The sequence below is a fragment of the Macaca nemestrina genome, chromosome 20, assembly GCF_043159975.1.
Source record: "Macaca nemestrina isolate mMacNem1 chromosome 20, mMacNem.hap1, whole genome shotgun sequence".
NCBI classification, from domain to species: Eukaryota; Metazoa; Chordata; class Mammalia; order Primates; family Cercopithecidae; genus Macaca; species Macaca nemestrina.
In genome coordinates, this window is record NC_092144.1 from 61848440 (window position 1) to 61872481 (window position 24042).

The 24042-nt window shown below is 42.7% G+C and overlaps 1 protein-coding gene across 6 annotated transcripts; it reads right to left on the bottom strand.

The window, feature by feature from the left end:
* Positions 1 to 273: 273 nt before the first annotated feature.
* LOC105497082 (zinc finger protein 577) lies at positions 274 to 23074 on the bottom strand. Of its 6 annotated transcripts, none has more exons than XM_011767810.2 (7): positions 20136 to 20191; positions 18998 to 19089; positions 12563 to 12761; positions 12206 to 12284; positions 10599 to 10725; positions 9519 to 9614; positions 4251 to 5895 (listed from the first exon to the last, which is right to left on the bottom strand). In XM_011767810.2, exons 4-7 carry the CDS (start codon positions 12263 to 12265, stop codon positions 4736 to 4738), a joined length of 1443 nt encoding a protein of 480 aa, XP_011766112.2. In that variant the 5' UTR covers positions 12266 to 12284; positions 12563 to 12761; positions 18998 to 19089; positions 20136 to 20191; the 3' UTR covers positions 4251 to 4735. The 6 variants fall into 6 exon arrangements, with proteins under 6 accessions (XP_011766110.2, XP_070943790.1, XP_011766112.2 ...); XM_024797658.2 differs by lacking the exon at positions 20136 to 20191 and adding an exon at positions 20025 to 20129; XM_071087688.1 differs by lacking the exon at positions 20136 to 20191 and adding an exon at positions 19356 to 20129.
* Positions 23075 to 24042: the final 968 nt, after the last annotated feature.

Sequence of the window (24042 nt, forward strand, 5' to 3'; positions counted from 1 at the left end):
GCTGAGGTGGGCAAATCATTTGAGGTCGAGTTTGAGACCAACCTGGCCAACATGGTGAAATCCCATCTCTACTAAAAATACAAAAATTAGCCAGGCGTGGTGGCACACCTTAATCCCAGCTATTCAGGAGGCTGGGGCAAGATAATCACTCAAACCTAAGAGGCAGAGGTTGCAGTGAGCCAAGACTGTGCCATTGAATTCCAACCTGAGCAACAGAGTAAGACTCTGTCTCAAAAAAACAAAACAAACAAAACCAGAAACTTAAGTACATCATACATTCTTACATATTTATTCACCTGTATTCAAACTTAAGGCACTCTGTATGAAGCTACATTTCCTCATTCTATCTTTGCCTGAACCTTGATTTGATGGTTTCTGAAATTTTTAAATTAGAAATGTATTTCCATTTAATAGTTATTTGTCTGAAGCCTTGCAAAGCCATTGGAAAGAAAGGCAAAAGTAAGAAACAAAACCTCACCAGGGCTTTTATGGTTTTCTTCGGTTCTTAGGAAAAGGCTATTATTTCTCAGGTATGATCTAGCTGTTGTCTTTTCTGATTCTGAACATCTGACAAAAGATCTCTTATCAAGAGTAAAGGAGACATTTCAGAGAGAGGCCCAGCTTTTAGAATTGTGACAATTACTCAATTTCCCTCCCTTAATGAAGGACAACTTTTTAAAAATACAAAGCTGGCCAGGTGTGGTGGCTCACACCTGTAATCCCAGCACTATGGGAGGCCGAGGTGGGCGGATCACAAGGTCAGGAATTTGAGACCAGACTGGCCAACATGGTGAAACCCCATCTCTATTAAAATACCAAAAAAAAAAAAAAAAAATGCAGCCAGGTGTGGTGGTGGGCACCTGTAATCCCAGCTACTCAGGAGACTGAGGCAGGAGAATCACTTGAAACTGGAAGGCAGAGGTTGCAGTGAGCCACAATCATGCCACTGCACTCCAGCCTGGACAAAAGAGCAAAACTCCATCTCAAAAAAACAAAAAACAAAAACAAAAACAAACAAAAAAAACAAAGCTAGGGTTGGAAAAAAGCCTTCGGAGGGCAGACTAATCAGCACCAATGAGGAATTTCCAGTTCTCTACCCCCACCCCTAAATACAGATACAGAGCAAGGCAATGAGAACCTGGACTGTCTTCTCCCTTGCATGGGATCACAGTCATGCAAGTTCTGGTGGGAGAGCTGACACTGAACTTCTACTCTGAGGTCTGACAGGTTCTAGAATCTACAGACCCAAGTTCTAAACTGGGAATCAAGACAAAGTGGATGGAATCTATAAATCTGTGCAGCAGGAGTTGTAAGTTTTTAAGTGTGTCAAATTTCTTTATACATAAATCATCTTCCCACTTGTAACAAAAGTTCTATTTAAAAGTTGCTGACTTAGTCCTCAAAGCACTGCACTGTAGACACTGTTCTAGAAGCTTTCTGTTAACAGTGATGCAGTTAATAGGCCAGTTCTGGACACCCCATAGGACACACAGACACCTACACACCTAAAAAAGTTTTATCTGGCGTGTAAAAGGAGAAAGTCAGCAGAGTAAGGTTAAGTAAGACCCATGCCCTGAGTGCCCTCCCCAGCCTCCAACATGGGATCCATCTGGCCCATGATGGCAGGAAGAACAAGGGCAAACATGTCCCACACAACAACGGGATTCTGTAGGGCTGCTTCCCACCTCAGCCACACAGCAGGGCAGACTCACCATGGACTGACTGGGTCTGACCCACCAAAGTCTGTCCCGGCCAAAGCAGAACTGCCAGATGAGCTCAGACTTAATATGCCCAAGGCCAATTCCCTCATAATGCTGCCCCAGCAAGCACTGGCTAAGGTTCTGACTGTTACCCTCTTCAACTGCCTTGAAACCCAGATAGAATTCACTCACGTGGAGAAAAATGGCCAAAGGCAGATGTGTGACAGAAACCCCTACAGGGGCTAAACAGTCAGGACACACCAGCCGCTACCTAGAGTAACAGTTGTTAGGCCTCCTAACTATACTTCCCAGAAACCTCAACAGCCCAGCACAGGTGTCTCAGGCACTGCCCATGGCCAAACTACACTTCCTAGGAAACTCAGCAGCCCTGCTCAGAAGCCTCAGTTCCCAGAAAAGGCAAAGAGGGGCTAAACACTGGGTAGACTACGCTCCACAAATTCAGCTGAGCTTGCTTCTGCCTCCCAGGGAACCTGGTTTCAACTGCTGGCAACTGCTTCCTTCTGGTGCCTCCCTGGGAGGATGAACATCCTAGGGGCATTGGCTCCTGTGCCTACACTGAGCTTCATCTGCCTCTTGTTCAGGTGGGGGGAACCCATCAGTAAATTATAATTTTTATAATCCACTTGATTCATATGGGACATTTATAGCAGCTGTTTCTAACATCCTTTTCTGCTATCAGTGTGTCACTTCTGGGTCTCTACTGACTTTTCTTCATGTTATGGGGTTATATTTTCCTGCTTCTTTGCACACCTGGGTAACTTTTGATTGGATGCCAGACATGGCCAAGTACTGACTGATAGACTGCTTTCTATTTCTTTATTAGTCTCTGTCTGGAAAACTGCTAAATTACTTGGAAAGTCTGGCCTTTTCGTGGATTGCATGTATGCTTTCTAAAGAGGGTTCCAGTCAGCCTTTACTGTACAGCAAATCTGAGCCACCCACAGAGGCAATACTTCTTACTTAAGGTTCACTGTGATTCTCCAAATGTTAAGAGGCGTTTCCATTCCAGCTGGTGGAAATGCCAATTACTCCCAACCTTGTGTATAATCCAAGGATTTTTCTGCATGTTCATTTCTTCCTGTTCTTCCTCCAGCCTAGGAGGGTTTTCCTCACATACATGTGCTGATTACGACTCAAAGGCTTGTGGGGGAAACTCGATAGAACTCTCAATTCCTGAGTGCAGCTCTTCTCCAGTAATCCAACTCATGAATTTGGGTCACCTTGAATTCCTCAAACCCTAAACTCTGTCTCAATTCAGAAAGATGGCTGGGATCTGCTTGGCTTTCTCCTCTCATTGCTGCAGGCTGGAAACTTTCTCCAAGCACTAAGCTGGGGCAATCATAAGGCTCATTTCATTGCTTCCTTTCTCTCATGGAAAGCCATCCTGAGCCCTTCACTTCCCAATGTCTGATGAAGTTCATTCATACATTTTGTGTATCTTTTTTAGACATTTAAGGCAGGAGATTATATATATTAGACATTTACTGTAAAAGAAAAAGGGACTGTTGGAGTTGGCTATGAAAAAGATTAGTCAATATCCAGGTGCATTATGTCATATGCATTCCATACTCATAATAAGGCACGTTAGTTCCACCCCCCTCCAACCTTTTTTAAGAAACAGAGTCTTGTCACTCAGGCTGGAGTGCAGTGGCACGATCATAGCTCACTGCAGCCTAGAACTCCTGGGCTCAAGCAATCCTCTTGCCTCAGCCTCCCAAGTAGCTGGAACTATGGGCACACACCACCATGTCCAGCTATTATTTATTTTTATTTTTTTGTAGAGATAGAGTCTCACTATGTTGCCCAGGGTGGTCTCAAATTTCTGGGCTCAAGTGATCATCCTGCCTTGGCCTCCCAAAGTGCTGAGATTACAGGTGTGAGCCACCATGCCTGGCCGGGTATGTTAATTTACGTAATTTCGGAGTAGATACAAATTTATGTTTAGCAACATTTCAAGTATCATAAATCTCATGTTCTTTCTGGACATTTAGGAGTTATTTTCCATGCTGATGCAATTTTAACATTTCAAGAGCATCTACAATGTTCACATATAACAATCATAGCATAACATTCTGTGATTATAGAGTAAAATGTTAAAATATTTGGATCATAATCAGATAGGGAGATTATCCTGGCTTATCTGGGTTTTCCCAGTGTAATCACAAGGGTCCTCAAACATGGAAGAGGGAGACAGAACACTCAAGTGTTTGAGTGATGTCAGACTGATTGGCCACTGCTGGTTTTGAAAGAAGTCCCAAACCACAGAATCTGGGCAACTTCTAGGAGCTGGAAGGGCAAGGAAAGATGCTCCCCTAGAGCCTCCAAAAAGAAAAGCAGCCCTGTCTACAGCTTGATGTAGCCCCGTGAGATGCATTTGGACTTCAGACCTCCAGAACTCTAAGATAATTATTTTGTGTTGTTCTAAGTCATTAAATCTGTGTTAGTTTGGTGCAGCACTCATAACAAACTAACATAATTTTACTTCCATATTTGTTATATTCATAGGTTTTCATTACATAATACCATTCCTGGGGTTCACGATTTCATTTATTAACCATGTCCCTCCAAGACTCTCAAGACATAAAAGTGTGATACAGGAGTTAATTTGGTGAGTTTCCATCATGTCTTACTTTCAAGAGTTTTTCTTTTCTATAAATTCTCCCATATTTTACTAAAAATGTTTTCCATATCCATTGCCTCTACAGTTGTCTTTGTTTCTTTGGCACACAAGGCACAATTTAGTGCTAAAAGCACCATCACAATCTTTCATAAACATTCCTGTAAGAATTCTTTTGATACCAATTGAGATATCATATCCAGGTAAAGGCTTCCTCATAACAGATGCATTTCTGCCCAACATGATTTCAATGGCATTTAACAGGTTTGACTTCTCACAGAAATGTCCTCCACGACCACTGCCTCCAGTGTTTCAGCCCTAAATGAGCTCTCCAGCATACAGTGGCTGCAGGATTCCTACTAAAGATTTTCCCACCTTTCTGGTATCAGATTTATTCTTATACAATATCTGTAACATACAAGATATAATTTATTACTGATGGGGCCACATTCACTTCATTTGCGAGGCTTATTCCCTGTTCAAATTCCTGATTAACTACAAAGGCTTGATTTCTTGGAAAAGGTTGTTCTACAATCACTACATTTCTACCCACTAGGCGCTCACTCTTGTTTAACAATGCCGGGGTTCCTGAGGCAGGCATTTCTATAGGTACAGTCTTTTGCTCTTGCATGTGTTCACTCATGTATAAGGAGGTATGACTCCTTGAAGAAGGTTTCTCCACCTTCAGTGAATGTATGGCTTTCTCTCTTATGTGAGTTTTCTTATGTTTAATGAGGACTGACATGTGGGCAAAGGCTTTGCCACATTCGCTGCATGAATATGGTCTCTCTCCAGTGTGAGTACGCTGATGCTGAATGAGCTTTGACTTGCTTCTAAAGGCTTTTTCACACTCATGACATTCATAAGGTTTCTCTCCTGTATGAATTCTCTGATGTCTGGTCAGGTCTGACTTAAAATAGAAGGTTCTCCCACAATCACTGCATTTATAAGGCTTCTCTCCTGTGTGAAGTCTCTGGTGTGCAATGAGGTATGCCTTCTGAGAAAAGGCTTTCCCACACACACTGCAGCCATAGAGTTTCTCTCCAGTATGGGATCGCTGATGTCTATTGAGCCGGCACTTCCGGCTGAAGGCTTTTCCGCATTCGCTGCATCTGTAGGGTTTCTCTCCTGTATGGGTTCTCTGATGGACCATGAGCTGTGACTTTCTGGAGAAGGCTTTTCCGCATTCACTACATTCATGGGGCTTCTCTCCCGTGTGAGTTCTCTGATGCTCAGTGAGCTGAATCTTCCTCATGAATGTTTTCCCACATTCACCACATCCATGGGGTTTCTCTCCTCTTTCAGTTCTCTGATGTTGAATAAGCTGTGCTTTCCTGGAGAAGGCTCTCCCGCACACACTGCATTCATGTGGTTTCTCTCCTACACAAATTTTTTGATGGTCATTGAGCTCTGATTTAGGGCTGGTGGGTTTAACACATCTATGGTATTTAACTTCAGTAAGAGTTTTGTCACGCTTGATATGGAGGCATGATTTCCCATATCCACCAAATGCATCAGAATCTTTTCCTGTGTATCTTCTATTCTGGATAACAAACCCTAAATGAGATTTCAGACTTTTACAATGTGAGCCAAACTTATTGTGTCTTTATATTAAAGGAACAATGCTCTTAAATAAATCAAACTTATTTCCAAGGGCATAACTTTACTGACATCTTTTGAAATGTTTAAGCTCATTTTGGTTTTCTGGGTACCACTGCATATGGTCAATCCCCCCAAATTTCTTCTAGGAAAAAGAACAATAAGAACATCCATGATAATTTTTTGTGGAGGTAGCAGAAGGTACAAAAATGCCATGGTTTTGGCTGGCTTTTATAAGATCTCAGTCTCAGAGTAGTGTACCTCACCCTCTGTGAAAAAGGATGATACTATAAAACAGCAAAAGGAAAATATAGCAACTTTAGCAACAACAATGGATACTCTATAATGAATCAATACAACTTGGGCTGCCTCCCAAATTGGACCTTGCAAATGGAGACAGAGTAGAAAGAGAAACACATTGTAACCGGAATAAATCAAAAATAGATGGAGGGGATGGATATATTCACCCAACAAACACTGAATGGACTGGTATTTGGGATACTACAGTGACTAATAATATATTCTCTCTCTCCATGAACCTGTCATTCAGGTAAAGATAGAGAATCAACAGGTATGCAAAGAAGTAAGAAAATTACAGAATGTGAAGAACAGTACAAAGGAAGTGGCTCACATCATAGGGTAAGAATGAGCAATGTTATGCAAAGAACAAAATAAAGAACATTCCAAGAAAAGGGAACAGCCAGTGTGAAAACCCAGAGGCAGAAAAAACTTAGGTGTGATTAAAAAAAAAAATGTAAGAAAAGCTGGTTTACCTGGAATATCCTGAGCTTGAGTGAAGTAGAAATACAAAAGTTTGGCAAGGCTGGCAGAATTAACAACATAGAGATTTTGGAGGAAGACTTTGTTAGAAATTGGAATTTATGCTAAGAACAATGGCAGTAAGCCACAAAACATTTTTTGCCAAGAAAACATACTCTGAATTGACAGTTCCAAAACATGACTGTTCTATGGAGAATGAAGTGGAGAGATGAAATTATAGAAGAGAATACCCCAGAGGCTATGGCAGAATTCAGGTGGCTTGATTAGGAATAATTACAATGGAGATGGAGAAATGTGAAAAAACAAGGACATAAGTATGGAGGAGGGAAAGACAGGATTCACTCTTAGAACAAATATTGCCGGTAGAAAAGGGAAGAATTGAGGATAATTGCTCAATATGTGGCTTAAACACCTATGTAGGTGCTGGTGCCATTTAATAAAATGAGGGTAAAAGAAGCCTCATACCAACCAGTAAAATACACGCACAAAACAATACATGACCATTACTAAGTTAGTGCAGCATAGACACAAAGGAGATAAAAGTCAGAAAAGAGAGTGGCCAGGCGCAGTGGCTCACGTCTGTAATTCCAACACTTTGGGAGGTCAAGGCAGGTGGGAGGAGTTTGAGACCAGCCTGGCCAACATGGTGAAACCTTGTCTCTACTACAAAAAAAAAAAAAAAAAAAAAAAATTGGCCGGGCATGGTGGTGGGCACCTATAATCTCAGCTACTTGGGAGGCTGAGGCAGGAGAATCCCTTGAACCTGGGAGGCAGAGGTTGCAGTGAGCCAAGATTGGGCTACTGCACTCCAGCCTGGGCAACAAGAGCAAAACTCTGTTTCAAAAAACAAAAAAAAAAAAAGAGGGAGCTCCAAATGTACCCTGCAATAGTCAAAAACTACTTCTTGGAAGTAAAACAAGAGCTGACAGTAAAAGAAAGCAGTATCTGGATGTAAAAATGCAACATGATCAAATGCACAGATGTCAGTCCTCACGTTATTTGACATTATCTGTAGCATTCAATAAAACATATGCCTTCCTCCTCTTTGGAATAATTTTGTCACTTATTTCATGGACATCTTCTGATTTTCCTACCGCAACCCTAATACTTTTCCTATGTGGCTGGGTTCTTCTCTTCTGAATCTCTGAATATATGTGGACCTCTTGTTTCTTCCACATGAGGAGTGAGCAACACTCACTCCTCACGTCTTCTCATCAAGTTCCAGTGCCTTGACGGCCCCTGCCCAGAAGGGAATGAAGCCATCACATCAAATGGAACTCACAGAAAAACGGAAGTCAGTCAAACATGCAGCAATGGAGGTGATGCGAACCTCTATTACCATGGCCTACTGTGATTTGGGGCTTGAGAGTGGAGTATTCAAAACAATAAAAATTAACAGGAGCAGCCGAGACGTTCAGACATACAACAGAGTAAACCGAGAAGACTCAAAGCAACGCCAAGGTGAGCAGGAACCGGAGTGGTGAGCAATACAGCAGAACCTAAATATAATGCACAGGGAGGGAAAGGATTTTCCAGGAGGAAAGAGAATCCCAGCTTCTAACCCTGAAGCCGAGGGAAGAAGAATTTCACAGAACACTCGTCCTGGGTGCTGGCAAAATATAGAATAAGGCAGGTGAGATTACAGAAAAGGAGATATCTGCATGAAACTATTTGTCAGAAGACAGAACTGAAATCTTTAGTATATATGAGTATACTATATGATGGTAGAAACATCTGGGAGAAAGGAGGATTCCGGTTTCACATACTGGAATAAGGAAATATTTGGAGAGCTGTCCTGGCGGCTGGCGACACACAGAGGGTTAGAGTGCAGATGAGACATTAGTAGCAGAGATGTCTATTTGCGAGTCTCCAGCAGGGGCCAGAGAGCTTAGGCCTTGAGGGTGAATTAAACTTCTACCAGGAGAATCAGCAGAAGATAAAAAGAAAACAGAAGCTGGAAAGGTGGGAGCAGTGGGTGAGTAAGTCAACAGAGATGCCCCGAGAGACAAGGTGTGGGCGCTTTGACACGAGCTAAGGTGAGGTGATTTTCAGTAAAGGAAATCGGCCCTTTCCAAAGGGGCCGGGGTACGCTTTTAAGCGGCAGAAGTGCTAAAAGTAACACAATCCGGCCAGGTGCAGTGGCTCATGCCTGAAATCTCAGCACTTTGGGAGGCCAAGGTGGGCGGATCATGAGGTCAGGAGTTCGAGACCAGCCTGGCCAATGTAGTGAAACCCCATCTCTACTAAAAATACAAAAAATTAGCCGGCCTCATGGCCGGCAGCTGTAATCCCAGCTACTCAGGAGGCTGAGGCATGAGAATCACTTGAATCTGGGAGGTGGAGGTTGCAGTGAGCCAAGATTGCACCACTGCACTCCAGCCCAGCCAACAGTGCAAGACTCCATCTCAAAAAAAAAATAAATAAATAAATAAATAAATAAAGGCAACACAATCCAGATGGGTTACAAGGAGAGTTTCAAAGCAAGTAAGGTAGGGAGCAGGAAGGGACAAAAGCTGGGAGCAGGCTGGGAAGAATGGAACCAGCTAAGAATTCAAGGTCTTCAATGATATGGACTGAAATTAGATCCAGAAAATAGAAGAAAGGAAGACATGATCCTGTGAGAGCCGGGAAGGGACAGTTCTATTAGGGATGGACACAGATGCAGAAAGGCTGATTAGGTTTCTGGGCCACCAACTACTGCAAAGTCCTCTAAAGAACATTTTAAAAGCATCAACCCTTCTCCGACCCAGCTGGGATTTTTGTGCCATTTCTCCCCGTTTTCTTAGTTTTCACTCACTTACCTGGACAGGTTTGACTGTGGGCTGCTCCTTCTACTATCCATGGGAGTTCTCCTTGCTCCAACTTGAAGAGTGAATCTGGCTTGGTGCCTTGATACCCTGTAAACAGGAGATCACTGAACACTTGGCACGTGTGCTTGGGGAATGGATGAAGATAGAGAGAGTTATGTCTCAGGAACCACAGCATTTGCACTTTGATAAAGTAAAAGTCTTTCACTCAGTAAAAGAGCACAATCACTTTGTGCCAGGGAGGAAAATACAAGTCTATGACACACTCATACCCATTAGGATGGCTACTATCAAAAAAAAAAAAAAAAAAAAAGCAGAAAATAACAATTGTTGGCAACAATGTGGAGAAACTGGGACCCTGTGCACTCTTGGTGGGAATGTAAAATGGTAATGATATTGTGGAAAACTTCCTCAAAAAATTAACAATGGAATGACCATATCACCCAGCAATTCCACCTCTGGGTATATACCCCAAAGAATGGAAAGCAGGGTCTCAGATATTTGTACACCTATTTCATAGCAACATGATTCACAAGCCCTCAAATGTGGAAGGAACCCAGTGTTCCTTAACAGATAAGTGGATAAGCAAAAGGTGGTATATACATACAAAAGAATATCATTCAGCCTTAAAAAGGAAATTCTGGCACACGTGACAACACGGATAAACCTTGAGAACATCATACTAAGTGAAATAAGCCAGACACAAAAAGACAGACACTATATGATGCCACTTATATGAGGTACTTAGAGAAGTCAAAATCCTAAAGACAGAAAGTGAATGGTGGTTGCAAGGGGCTGGGGAGAAGTGGGGGAATGGGTAGTTGTTTTGTGAGTACAGAGTTTCAGTTTTAGAAGACAGAAGGTAGTGGTGGTGGGTGCATAACACTATGAGTGAATCCCAATGAACTGCACACTTATGATTAAGATGGTAAATTTTATGTTATACATTTTACCACAACAACAAAAAAATCTATGACATACAACACTTTAGTCTAAACCATTAAATATTTACAGGACCATACAGAGGTCACCAAATAAGAAAGAAAAGGTAAGTGACTGTGATGCTGTCCTTACCTACTGATACTAGGTTGCTGTAGTTTTCCAACATTACTTCCTTGTACAAGACCTTCTGAGACCAGTCCAAAAACTGCCACTCCTCCCTGGTGAAGTCCACAGCCACATCTTCGAATGACAATGATCCCTATAAGAGCAATTCCAATGCAATCTGAGGTGGATAACAATAGATGATGCAGAAAAGAGGCACAGGGAAGCGTCTTGATCCTTTTCTCCATGACAAATTATGCACACCATGACTATGTCACATACCAAAGGACCATGGAATTCCAGCAATACCTCCTACCCTAAAAAAGCACTAAGGCAGTATTCACATAGATATGAAATAACGTGTAATAAGAATGTTCATTATTCCTTTGTTTCTGATAATGAAAAACTTATCAATAATCTAAATGTCTATCAAAAGCAGACAAGGTTAAATTACACCACCTCCATGCTATACTACAAAAATGTTAAAATCAATGAGGTAGATGTATACATAACCACGTGATTATCAATGATCTTCAAGGCATTCTCTTAAACGCAAAAAATTAAGCTCCCAAATAATATATGATCTAAGACATATTTTAAAAAATGTAATAATATGGCTGGGCATGGTGGCTCACATCTGTAATCTCAGCACTTTGGAAGGCCAAGGAGGGCAGATCACGAAGTCATGAGATTAAGACCATCTTAGCTAACACGGTGAAACCCCATCTCCACTAAAAATACAAAAAATTAGCTGGGCATAGTGGCGGGCATCTGCAGTCCCAGCTACTCGGGAGGCTGAGGCAGGAGAATTGCTTGAGCCCAGGAGGCGGAGGTTGCAGTGAGCCAAGATTGCGCCATTGCACTCCAGCCTGGGCAACAGAGCAAGACTCTATCTTGGGGGGAAAAAAAAAGTAATAATATATACAATTATATAAGTACACACGTATGTATACAGAAATGTACCTAAATATAAATATATTCTATCAGATGTCAATCACAGGGAGGAACTAGATAGAGACCCAAACTATGAACACTTATTTATTACCCTTTGGGTTGAAGTTTGGGCAGAAAAAGGGTGAAAGGAGATACTGTCTTTTGATACAAATGCTTCTATTTGCTTGAATCTCTTGCATGCAAATGTAGCCATGTATCATTTCAGTAATTAAACATAGTAAAAGCAAAACAAGCAGAACTGGTGCTTTGTTTTTTGAACCTGGAGTTAAGAAGGTAAGAAAGAAGCATTGTCAGTATCTGCATTCCAAGCTGTTACCAAAGAATGGAGCTGTTAGTTGTCTCCTGTTGTATCAATAACAAAAATCTGGCTGAAAGAATTCTACTTCATGGAGGATCAAAGGTCAGGCAGCCCATTCATTCTATTGGATGCTCCAGGCTTTACTCCTGGGCAAAGTCAGATGACCAGAAGCGTCTATTTTCAAAGCACCCTATTTTCAAAGAATTTTGTCCAATCCAGTTTTCCTTTGGCATTACTCCTTAGCTTACCTCCCTAAATAATAGGAAAAAGCCAAAGAAAACATCCCATGCCTTTATTACAAGGGTGACTTTGAGGATACTGTCAACCACAAAAGCTCTCTGAAGGAAAGAAATTTCTCAAGATCTAACAGCAATGACACATTTACCTCCCCTGAAGAACTGCCTTGCTCTCTCCTCACAGACATTACAATCGTGGCATTTTTCATGTGTTTCCTGTTATTTCAGCTGCCAAAAAAAAGGAGACACAGTTTAAAGCAGAGAAAACCCACAGGGTCTTAACAGGCACTTAGCTATGTTCCGACATTAAGAACTTGGCACAAACCCCCCGATCTATATATCTCGTTTCTTAATTTGCCAGGATTTTAAGATTCCAACTTAAACTTATTTTCTGACAGATCCTGATTTTTATCAGAATACACTATCTCATTTAACCAGACTGTCTTTTACAAGCTTCCACAGATCCACTGGGAAACAAAAGACAAAATAGGTAAAACAAACCTCACCTGGGCCTTGGCCATTTTCTTCAACTCTTAGGGGCTAGCAACTCTAGGGTGTTCTCTCTCTTCTATCTATTCTGGGCCTTCCCAGAAGTTGTGGTCAGGTATCATCTCAGGTCAAGCTACCACTGGAAACGATGATCTTCCCCAGCCTGGAAGCTCTTTCTTCCATTACTGAAAATGTCTTGTTCCTATAGGCTAGAACCTGGGGGTTCAAGACCAAATTCAATGATGAGAAACATGCTCCTAGGACCACAAGTCTCCAATTGCCATCTGGACTCACATTAACATCAGGTTCCAATATTTCATCGGTCTCCTTAACACCCTGGAATCATGGGGCACTGGTCCATAGGAAGATACGGAATGAGCAAGAGGAATGCCTTTTTTTTTTTTTTTTGGTTATGTCAGAAATAGAATGGATGTGAAACAGGAGATAGTAAACTAAAACCACCTTATGGTCTTGTCTACTGCCAAGTTCTCACATATATGTTTTAGGTAAGACAATGAAGGAAGTGGTAAAGCCAGGCATGGTGGCCTAGGCCCTAGGGTCCCAGCTATTGTAGAGGCTGAGATGGGTGGATCTCACCTGAGCTCTAGAGTTCAAGACCAGCCTGGACAACATGGCAAGACTGTCTCTAAAAACAAAAACATAAAAGAAGTGGTGGCTCAGGAAACTGACTTAAATTCACCGGCAGCCACATGCTCCTAAATTTTTTGTTTATTGCACTGTCTTACTAATCATACAAACCATACGCACTGTCTTACTAAACCCTCAATACTACTTTATAAGGTACTCGTTATTATTTCCATTTTAAACATGAGTAAGCTGAGGCTTGCTGAGACGAAGTGTGTTGTGCAGGTTAACATTCTTCCTAATTAGAAGCGTGGGAACTTGAATCTACATCTGGCTCTCTCCCTTGTGACACTTCCCTCCTACAACAGCCTCACAGTGCAAATTTGTTCTCTTTCCCGCTCACTTTTAGAACTCTACTTCCCAGCGCATTACACTGCGTGGTGGCCACACAGTCACAGCTACACAAACAAGAGCCTGCGATCTCCTAATGCAATATTCAGTGTGCATGCTCAGCCTGCTCCTTCCACACAGGCAGGAAAGCAAAGAGGGTCCCATCCTTGCCCCAGAAGCAGCAGTTCAGAGATCAGTCTCCCCAAGAGCCGCTCTAGAAACTCACACTCTGAGAACACCCACACTGTGAGACCAACTTGAATGTTGCTGTCACCCCAGCAAGTCATTCTCAAGACTCTCTAGCAAGCCTGTATCCTTTACACCCAGAGAGCTCATCTCCAAGCCATTTTCTGACCCACTGGTAAACACACTGGTCAAAATGCAAACCTCCTCTACCTTCAATCCTGAGACTGCTTCATCCCAGCCCCGGCCCTTCAGTCTAGCCTCCCCACAGGGCCAGTCCAAAAACAGTGGTACCCAACCCAAATGTAGAAATCCGTATCGATGGCTAAGAGGCAGAAAAGGCAGTTACGCATGAATGGGTTGGAGCTGAGTTCTCCAGGGTTGAAAAATCCAGGATCCAGCCATTTCCCAGAAGCTCATGGCAGACTTTCCGTCATATGTAATACATCAGAACTGCACCAGATACTCACGCGGAGAACATGGCAATGTAACCGAGAATGGCAATGATATAGCACCCTGATTGGTAAGAATAATCTGGATTTCCTACTGAACTGAGGTTCAGGTCAAACGTCCAGAGGGACAGCTACCTAAATTAAAGAGGAATTTGCTTAACAAAGGGGGCTTGGATGTCAGATTGTCAGCCAACAGTATCCAATAAAAAAAAAAAAAAAAAAAAAAAAACTAGGGCCTGCTGTGTTGGCTCAGGCCTGTAATTGCAGCAATTCTGGAGGTGAAGGCAGGAGAATTCCTTGAGGCCAGGAATTCGAGACCAGCCTGGGTAACATACCAAGACCTTGCCTCTACAGAAAAATTTAAAACTTAGCCAGGCATGGTGGTGCATGCATGTAGTCCCAGGTACTTAGGACGGTGAGGCAGGAGGATCGCTTGAGCCCAGGAGTTCCAGGCTGAATTGAGTTTATGATCGCATCACTGCACTCCAACCTGCACAACACAGCAAGATCCTGCCTCGGGAAAAAAAAAAAAAAGGCAAAAAAAAAAAGCCCTCCACTTCAAATAAAAGTTGGGATGCTTCCAAACCATTACAAGCCCTCAGCCTCATCTGCTTTTGAGAAGAATGAAGCAGAGAGGAAGGAAACAGGTAATTTCTCTCATATGATGGCCTACCTTTGGATCTGGCTGACTGCTGTATCAGGGTATCATTTTGTGTGGGTTTTTCAAAACTTTTTTTTTTTTTTTGAGAAGGAGTCTCGATCTGTCACCAGGCTGGAGTGCAGTAGCGCGATCTCAGCTCACTGCAAACTCCGCCTCCCGGGTTCAAGCAATTCTCTGCCTCAGCCTCCTGAGTAGCTGGGATTACAGGTGCCCACCACCACGCCCGGCTAATTTTTGTATTTTTAGTAAAGACAAGGTTTCTCCATCTTGGCCAGGCTGGTCTTGAAGTCCCAACCTCATGATCCACCTGCCTTAGCCTCCCAAAGTGCTGAGATTACAGGCGTGAGCCACTGCACCTGGCTAAATGTTTTTTTTTTAATAGAGACAGGGTCTTGCTATGTTGGCCAGGTTGGTCTTCAACTCTTGGCCTCAAGCAATCCTCCCGCCTCAGCCTCCCAACGTGCTAGGATTACAGGCATGAGTGACTGGTCCCAGCCTCATGGTATAGTTTAACTTGTTGTTCTCTACCTACCCAACTCCCAATTTTTCCTTTTAATTAAGTGAGTAGCTCAACTTAGAGGTTTGATTAGTCCCATGTTCAATTTTTTTAGGTAAGAATCCTTCGTGGATGGTGCTGTATACTTCCCACCACAACACATGAAGAGGTATGAGAGCAAAACAAAAACAAAAACAAAAAAAATAAAAAAAGGGGAGTTGTTATAAAATTAAAGAGATCTAAGAGATACAACAAGCAAATCGAAAGCACCCACATCATTTGGATCATGATTTAAACAATCCAATGTTAAAAGACAATGATGAGATGATCAGAAAAAACTGAATACGGACTAGCTATTCAATGAACTAAAGAAATAGGCTGGGCACAGCGGCTCACGCCTGTAACCCCAGCACTGTGGGAGGCCAACATGGGCAGATCACTTGAGGTCAAGAGTTCAAGACCAGCCTGGCCAACAGGACGAAACCCCATCTCTACAAAAAATACAAAACTTAGCCTGGTGTGATGGCGGATGCCTATAAGCCCAGCTACTCAGGAGGCTGAGGCAGGAGAACTGCTTCAACCCGGGAGGCGGGAATTGCAGTGAGAAAAGATCGTGCCACTACACTCCAGCCTCAGTGACAGAGCGAAAGTCCGTCCACCCAAAACGATAAGGAAAGAAATTATTATTAACTTGGATACACTGAAAATGGTCTAGGATGGGTGAAGTGGCTCACACCTGTAATCCTAGCACTTTGGGAAGCCGAGGCAGGAGGACTGCTTGAGCCCAGGAGTTCAAGACCAGCCTGAGCAACACACCAAGATCCTGTCTCTAAAAGAAAAAACAAAAAGGAAATGGTCTAGTGGTTATAAATTTTTTTAATGACCATACCGGTTAGAGATTCATACTGGGATACTTACAAGTTTCAAGGCATGAAGCCTTGAATTTGCTATGAAATTCTCCAGAGTAAAACAAAAGTGGAGGCACAGATAAATATGACTGATACGACAGATGAATATGAATTGATTACTGTTGAAGCTAAGTTATAGGCAAATATTATACTATACTCTCAATTTCCATGAAAAAAAAGTTAAAAAGAGTCATCAGAGCCTGATGAGTTCTATCTAATCTTTACAATACAGATGACTCCAACATTTTGTAACATTCACAAATCACAGAAAAAGTGAAGCCTCTCTAACAATTACATAAAACCAGCATTTCCAAACACGAATCAATAGAATAGAAAAAAAAAAAGAATTATAGAGATAGGTGCTTATTCACTGATTTTCATCCTTCCTTTTCTAATACTTGCAATCAAGGTTATAAATTTCCTCCACTGACTGCTTAGGTTAAATTCAACAAGTGTTTACATGTAGAATTCTTATTAAAATGCAATTTAAAATATTTCCACTGTGATTTTTTTTTGAACTCAGATTATTTAGAAGTGTATGGCATAACTGCCAATCATTCTGACAAGAAAACAGCATGTTCTGATTTGATAGTTCCAAAAAGTCACATGACTATTCTATGGCAAATAAATCATTTTGATATTGATTTACAGCTTAATTCCACTGTAGAGAAAATACTCTGTATGATTTTAATCCTTTGAAATTTATGTAGACTTCCCTGAGGGCCAACCATATGGTGACTTTTTATAAATGTTCTATGTGCATCTGAGGAAAATTATTGAGTGCAGTGTTTTAGATTGGTCAAATTTGTTAATTACGTAGGTCTTTCTAACCTTTCAGGGGTTGGGACTATTGTGGGTTAGCTGCCCATTTTTGTAAATAATGTTTTATCAGAATACAGCCACACCCATTTGTTTATACATTCTGTATAGCTACCTTCATTCTATAATTGCAGACAGGAAGTTTGCCAGCAATGGTTAATCTATGCCCTTTTAACTTTTTGTCTGCCTGTTCTATCAGTTACTGAGAAAGGTATGTTAAGAATTTCCCATTATGATTGGGCATTTGTGGTTTCTCCTTGTGTCTAGCATACTCCATTTCTCTACACTTAACACACTAAGTATATGCTTAATTAACTTTTTTTTTTTTTTTTTTTTTTGAGACGGAGTTTCACTCTTGTTGCCTAGGCTGGAGTGCAATGTCATGATCCCAGCTCACTGCAATTTCTGTCTCCTGGGTTCAAGTGATTCTCCTGCCTCATCCTCCTGAGCAGCTGGGATTACAGACAACCGCTACCACGCCCGGCTAATTTTTGTATTTTCAGTAGAGACGGGGTTTCATCATGTTGCCCAGACTGGTCTCAAACTCCTGATCTCAGGTGATCTACCCGCCTCAGCCTCCCAAAGTGCTGGGATTACAGGCGTGAGCTCTCACGCCCAGCCCTGAATAGAACTTTTATGCACCAAAAGACATGTACAAAAACATTCATATCAACAATTCTCATAACTCCCATAAGCCATAACAATGTCTCTTGATACTGGAATGGATAAAAAACATGGGGTATAATCATCAATGGAATACTACATAGCAATGAAGAAGAAATGAGCTACTGCTATATGCAGCAACGTAGATGAATTTCACAACAAAAATACTGAGCAGAAGAAGCCAGCCACAAAAGAATGTGTACCTTAGGATTTCATTCACATAAAGGTGACAACCAAGCACATCTATGATGTTTTTAGGATAACAATTACCTCTGGGGAGGACAGAGAAGACGAGGGCTTCTGGGAAGATAAAATTATTCTATTTTCTTAACCTGGTGATTTTTCAAGTATAATCATTTGGGAAAAAAACTTAAGAAAACTACAGACCAATTTCTCTTATAAATGTATAGGCAAAAAAATTTTTTAAATTTTCTACTGTGAAAAATTTCAAGCAAAAGAACAGTATACTCAAATTCCACATATTCATCATGTGACTTCAAGAATGATGAACTCACACCTGATTTTGTTTTATCTATACCACCATTCAGTCCCTCTCCACCAATGGATTATGGATTATTCCCAAGCTCATCCAAGATCTCTTTTCATTTCTTGATGCAAAAATATTAAATAAAATTTTAGCAAATAAAATCCAGTCTCATATTAAAAGAACAAACCATTATTGACAAGTATGGTTTTTTTCCTCAGGAATACATGAAATTGGGAAATAGAGCAACATAAAGAAAAATTTTTTTTTTTTTTTTTTTGAGACAGAGTCTTGCTCTGTCACCCAGGCTGGAGTGCAGTGGCCAGATCTCCGCTCACTGCAAGCTCCGCCTCCCGGGTTCCTGCTATTCTCCTGCCTCAGCCTCCCCAGTAGCTGGGACTACAGGTGCCCGCCACCTCGCCCGGCTAGTTTTTTGTATTTTTTAGTAGAGACGGGGTTTCACCGTGTTAGCCAGGATGGTCTCGATCTCCTGACCTCGTGATCCGCCCGCCTCGGCCTCCCAAAGTGCTGGGATTACAGGCTTGAGCCACCGCGCCCGGCCAAGAAAATTTTAAAGAGAAAAAAATATAAATGAAAATAATTGTAAAGGTCAAAAGCCCTTAGGAAAGAGAAATAAAAACTTGATAAATCACAATCATTATTTATTCAGACCATACTGTGTACCTAGTACTACACTTTGAACATACTTAAAGAACATTTGCTCACTTAATCTTCATAACGATTCCATGAAAAAGAAACTAGGACAGCTTTTTTTCCACAAATAAGGAAACTGACTCAGAGATTAACATACCCAAGTCAGAGGCAGAGGCAGGTACTTCTTACTCCACAGTCCATCCACTTGCCACCTGGCTAAAATTATTAGCAGATGACAAAAATGCTCAACTAGAAAAAAGAAAGACATCAATTTATAAGTTATGTGTAATGACATGAGTAGAATGAAGTGACAGAATAAACGTATATATTTTTAACTTCTGTTCTTGTCCACTAAGTAAAATTAGAAAGGAAAAAAGTAAAGAGGGAGGGGTCTTATGCGAAAAAAAAAAAGTCACGATTTACATCAAAAAGTATTAACTATGTAGAAATAAGCATAACCAGAAATGTCCAAGACACGTATGGAAAACACTACAGCTAGTCGAAGAAATAAAAACCTTGGGTTAATGGAAATCCATCGCATGTTCCTGAAAGTGTTGTATCTAGATCTACATCAGTTCTACCCAAATTAAAGCAACCACCTGACGGAACCGCAGCAGTTTAAGAAAGAAAACTCTCAAAGAGAATGTAATATGGGAATATGTAGTTGACAAGATGTTAGATTAAATACGAATAAAATTATACCAATATGTAGACACCTGAACCCAAAATACGAGTAAAATTATACCAATACCTAGACATCTGATCCCAACGCTAAACATGAAATATACTAAACCAGAGTTATTTTCTGGAGAGTATTTAAAATGATGGGGATGTTATTACTTGAGTCGCAATGATCCTGAAAGCAAATTTTCTACAGAATATACAGGAGCAGGGAAGCAAGGGGACCAGCAGACCCCTTTTTAAGCACGCATGTGATAAGCAATGAACACGAACTGCCCAGAGCTGTCTCCAACACCGACACGATTCGCTTCCCCACCACGACGCCCTAGTGCTACCGTGCAACGAAGACCTCCCAAGCGCTTGTTCCAATGCGGAGCGCATGAGCTCCCAGACTCTGGGAACCACAACACGACTCTGCGAAACGAACCCCCAGCGAGGACTCCCCACGAGCTCCCCGCAACACGGACCCCACGCGCTAGCGAACAACCAAAAAAAACCTCAACGCGCTCTCCCTGGCTCTGAAACATTCCCAGAAGCCCACGTAGACCAGATCGATGACCCTCTGTGTCCACTGCTGGAGGCGAGTCACGGACCGTAAATCCCTAAACACTCGCCTCTGCCCGCCGACCCGCAAACCCCGCGAGCTGCAGACGCGACACTCCCAAGTTTCAGGGATGGCGGCCGGCGAGGGCCACACAGTGTCTTTCCAGAGACGCGGAATCCGGCGAATGCCGTCGCTTCATGATGCAATATGTCTGCGCCCAAGGGATGCTTGCTGGGAGCAGCCATTTTCAACCCTACTGCCGTACAGCAGGCGGAGTTCCCCTTTTCGCGCCTTAAGACAGGTAGGCTCTGCCAATGAAAAGCGATTGAAAACGACCCACCCTTTTTCCATTCCACGTGAACTGCCGGACTTTGGCTTTGCAACATTCGCCAGGGGCGCTACATAAACTTCTTAGTTTCTCGAAAGCTCAAGCCTGCCCTGATCTGTCTGCAGGCTGGGTAGAGATAGTCACAGACATTTAGGCACTTTAATCCTAAGAAGAATGGAAAGAAACCATGTGGGCGCGGCAATCTGAGAGGAATTTCAAGAGGAAGGGACCTGAGCAACAATCGGAGGGGCTATTATCCTGAGGATGCTTCTGGCTGGAGGGACCTTAAGGAGAAAGCTGCCTTTGAGAACTGCCTGAAAGCCGGGCGCGGTGGCTCAAGCCTGTAATCCCAGCACTTTGGGAGGCCGAGACGGGCGGATCACTAGGTCAGGAGATCGAGACCATCCTGGCGAACACGGTGAAACCCCGTCTCTACTAAAAAATACAAAAAACTAGCCGGGCGAGGCGGCGGGCGCCTGTAGTCCCAGCTACTCGGGAGGCTGAGGCAGGAGAATGGCGTAAACCCGGGAGGCGGAGCTTGCAGTGAGCTGAGATCCGGCCACTGCACTCCAGCCCGGGCGACAGAGCCAGACTCCGTCTCAAAAAAAAAAAAAAAAAAGAGAACTGCCTGAGAAGTATCTTTACATCTACATCAGATGTAGCCTCAGATGAAGGAGTCAGTCAAAGAATGGGTAAAACAACGGCAAAGCTTAGGTTATAATTGGGGTGGAGAATGGAGAACAGGGTTGATCAGCGGGCCGACCAAAGTGGGGAACTGAAGGGGGCCAGCTCCTCAACAACTCGTGGGTGTTTCTCGTCAGGTGGGACCAGAGACTGAGAAAAGAAATAAGAGACAGAGACAAAGTATAGGGGAAGAAAAGTGGACCCACTGGTGCTCAGCATACGGATGAGGACCCACATCTGCACCAGTCTCTGAGTTCCCTCTGTATTTATTGATCATTATCTCTACCATCTCAGAGAGGGGGATGTGACAGGACAATAGAGTAATGGTGGGGAGAGGGTCAGCAGGAAAACATGTGAACAAATGTCTCTGTGTCATAAACAAGGTTAAGAAAAGGTGCTGTGGTTTGATGTGCACATACATAAACATCTCAGTGCATTAAAGAGCAATGGAATGTCTCGGTGTAAAACCCGATTGTATTTTTTATTTACTGAGATATACAAGAAAACCGCCTTAAGACTGGAGGTTGAAGGGGTGGCCTGCCCCTCCACACCTGTGGGCATTTCTCGTCAGGTGGGTCGAGAGACTGAGAAAAGAAATAAGACACAGAGACAAAGTATAGAGAAAGAAAAGTCATCCCAGGGGACCTGCCCGGCACTGGTCTCTGAGTTCCCTCAGTATTTATTAATCACTATCTCTACCATCTCGGAAAGGAGGATGTGGCAGGACTGTAGGGTAATGGTGAGGAGAGGGTCAGCAGGAAAACATGTGAGCAAAGATCTCTGTGTCATCAATAAATTTAAGGAAAGGTGCTGTGCCTCGATGTGCACATAGGCCAGATTTATGTTTGACTTTACACAAACATCTCCGTGCATTAAAGAGCAGTATTGCCGCCAGCATGTCTCACCTCAAGCCATAAGGCGGTTTTCTCCTATCTCAGTAAATAGAACGTACAATCCAGTTTTACACCAAGACATTCCATTCCCAGGGACGAGGAGGAGACAGATGCCTTCCTCTTATCTCAACTGTAAAGAGGCCTTCCTCTTTCACTAATCCTCCTCAGCACAGACCCTTTACGGGTGTCGGGCTGGGGGATGGTCAGCTCTTTCCCTTCCCACGAGGCCATATCTCAGGCAATCACATGGAGAGAAACCTTGGACAATACCTGGCTTTCCTAGGCAGAGGTCCCTGCGGCCTTCCACAATGTATCGTGTCCCTAGGTACTTGAGATTAGAGAACAGCCACGACTTTTACCAAGCATACTGCCTTCAAGCACTTTTTTAACAAAGCACATCCTGCACAGCCCTAAATCCATTAAACCTTGAGTCAACACAGCACATGTCTCTGCGAGCACACGGTTGGGGCTAGTGTTATAGACTGACAGCATCTCAAGGTAGAATTTCTCTTAGTACAGAACAAAATGGAGTTCTTTATGTCTACTTCTTTCTACATAGGCACAGTAACAGTCTGATCTCTCTTTCTTTTCCCCACAATACACTGATTTTTTTTTTAAACTTGCCCTAATTAAGACAGTTTACCTACTGACAGGCCTAAGTGATAAGACCTCAAGCCCTTCCTCAAATATCACTTTTGCAGTAATAGACTTGACCTCAGCCTTAAGCTAGCATCATTTTGTGCCAGCACCTATTGACATTACCACTGACCACAGTTCAATTATTATATCTATCAGCCTCTGAAAATATCATCCAGACTGGACAAAGGCCTGCAGTATTCCAGTTTACAACTAGATTCAGCTCTTCCACAACCTCTTTGTCTTCCCCTAATCCTGTTCAGCCTCTTCAGCTCTCTGTGGAACATGAGATACCAGAACACAGTTGATTCTCCTTTAAAGATCTCTTTTCATAAGGCACGAGGATACTTACCTGCGAGTACTTCTGCAGTGCGAGGAAATGAGGGTAGATGCCAGGAAGAATGTTGGGTCTGTTCCATTCCACAAGGAAGGTTGCAGCTGGTCAGTTATCTAGGAGTTTACAAGTTCATATTCCCAGGATTCTGAAAACAACAATTTGGATCAGGCATGACATTGCCTGTCCTGTATTTATATAAACCCCAGACCACCCACAGAGAAAAATGTAGGTGTAGCTCTCAGGTGCACACAACACCCCTTCTCCATTTTCTTGTTCAGTGGCCCATTCGTGGTTTGCCATCCAAGTCTCAAACCTGTTACAGGAACTTAGTTTCTCCCACACAATGTTGTTCATGAAGCCCCTGCACAAATGGCTAACAACACTCCAGTCTTTCTTTTCATCATCACCAGTGGGACACTCTTCATGTAATCAAAAGTGTGGTGCATCAAAGTGCCAGCCCACCAAGGTTTTGTTAGTTGTGGCTGTGGCATTTTGTCATAGTTGATTACGTTAAAACAGGGCACCTCTGCTTCCTTTCCATGTTCGGTAAGCCAGTAAGCCACTCGAGTTCTGCTGGTATATGCTGTCATGTTAGGTATACTGGTGTAGTTTATCACTGGTAGGATGAGAGGGTCACTCTAGGTGGTGACAGGTGGGCCAGGATGGCAGATCCAGCAGGGCTTCATCAGGTTACCCTTGGTGGCCAGAGCTTGGGAGAGCATAAGGAAAGCTTTATGTTTCCAGGTCTCTGCTGCCTTGTCATTGTGAAAAAAGCATATTGACAGATCAGTGCCCTCCCCCTAACTTTCCTGGGGCCTCAGATATTCCCTACCTATTGGATAGGGGTTGAGCTGAGTTGGGGTAGGAACCCAGTCTGTTTATACCAGTCCCTGTTGATTGACCCAAACCTTTCAGCTTCAGTTGCCTAGTCCAGGAAGGGAGGTCACATCCTATATAAACTTGACATCTGATATGTTGCACACTTAACTAGAAAGATCAGCTGTCTCTGGCCCCACTAGAGGGAACCTAGCACTGTAGTATTGCTTGGTCCTGTCCCTTACCCTTTCTTTTTGAAGGACTCATTTTCTGAAATAATATT

Bases quoted from the DNA above. Each gene is read 5' to 3' on its own strand.
- LOC105497082 (XM_011767808.3), bottom strand. From the start codon at position 23,025: ATGGAACAGACCCAACATTCTTCCTGGCATCTACCCTCATTTCCTCGC. The intron at 10,726-18,997 runs GTATGTTAATCT...TTGCTCTTATAG, and splicing joins TGCCTCTGCCTCTGACTTGG to GGATCATTGTCATTCGAAGA. The intron at 9,615-10,598 runs GTAAGGACAGCA...TCCTGTTTACAG, and splicing joins CAGCAACCTAGTATCAGTAG to GGTATCAAGGCACCAAGCCA.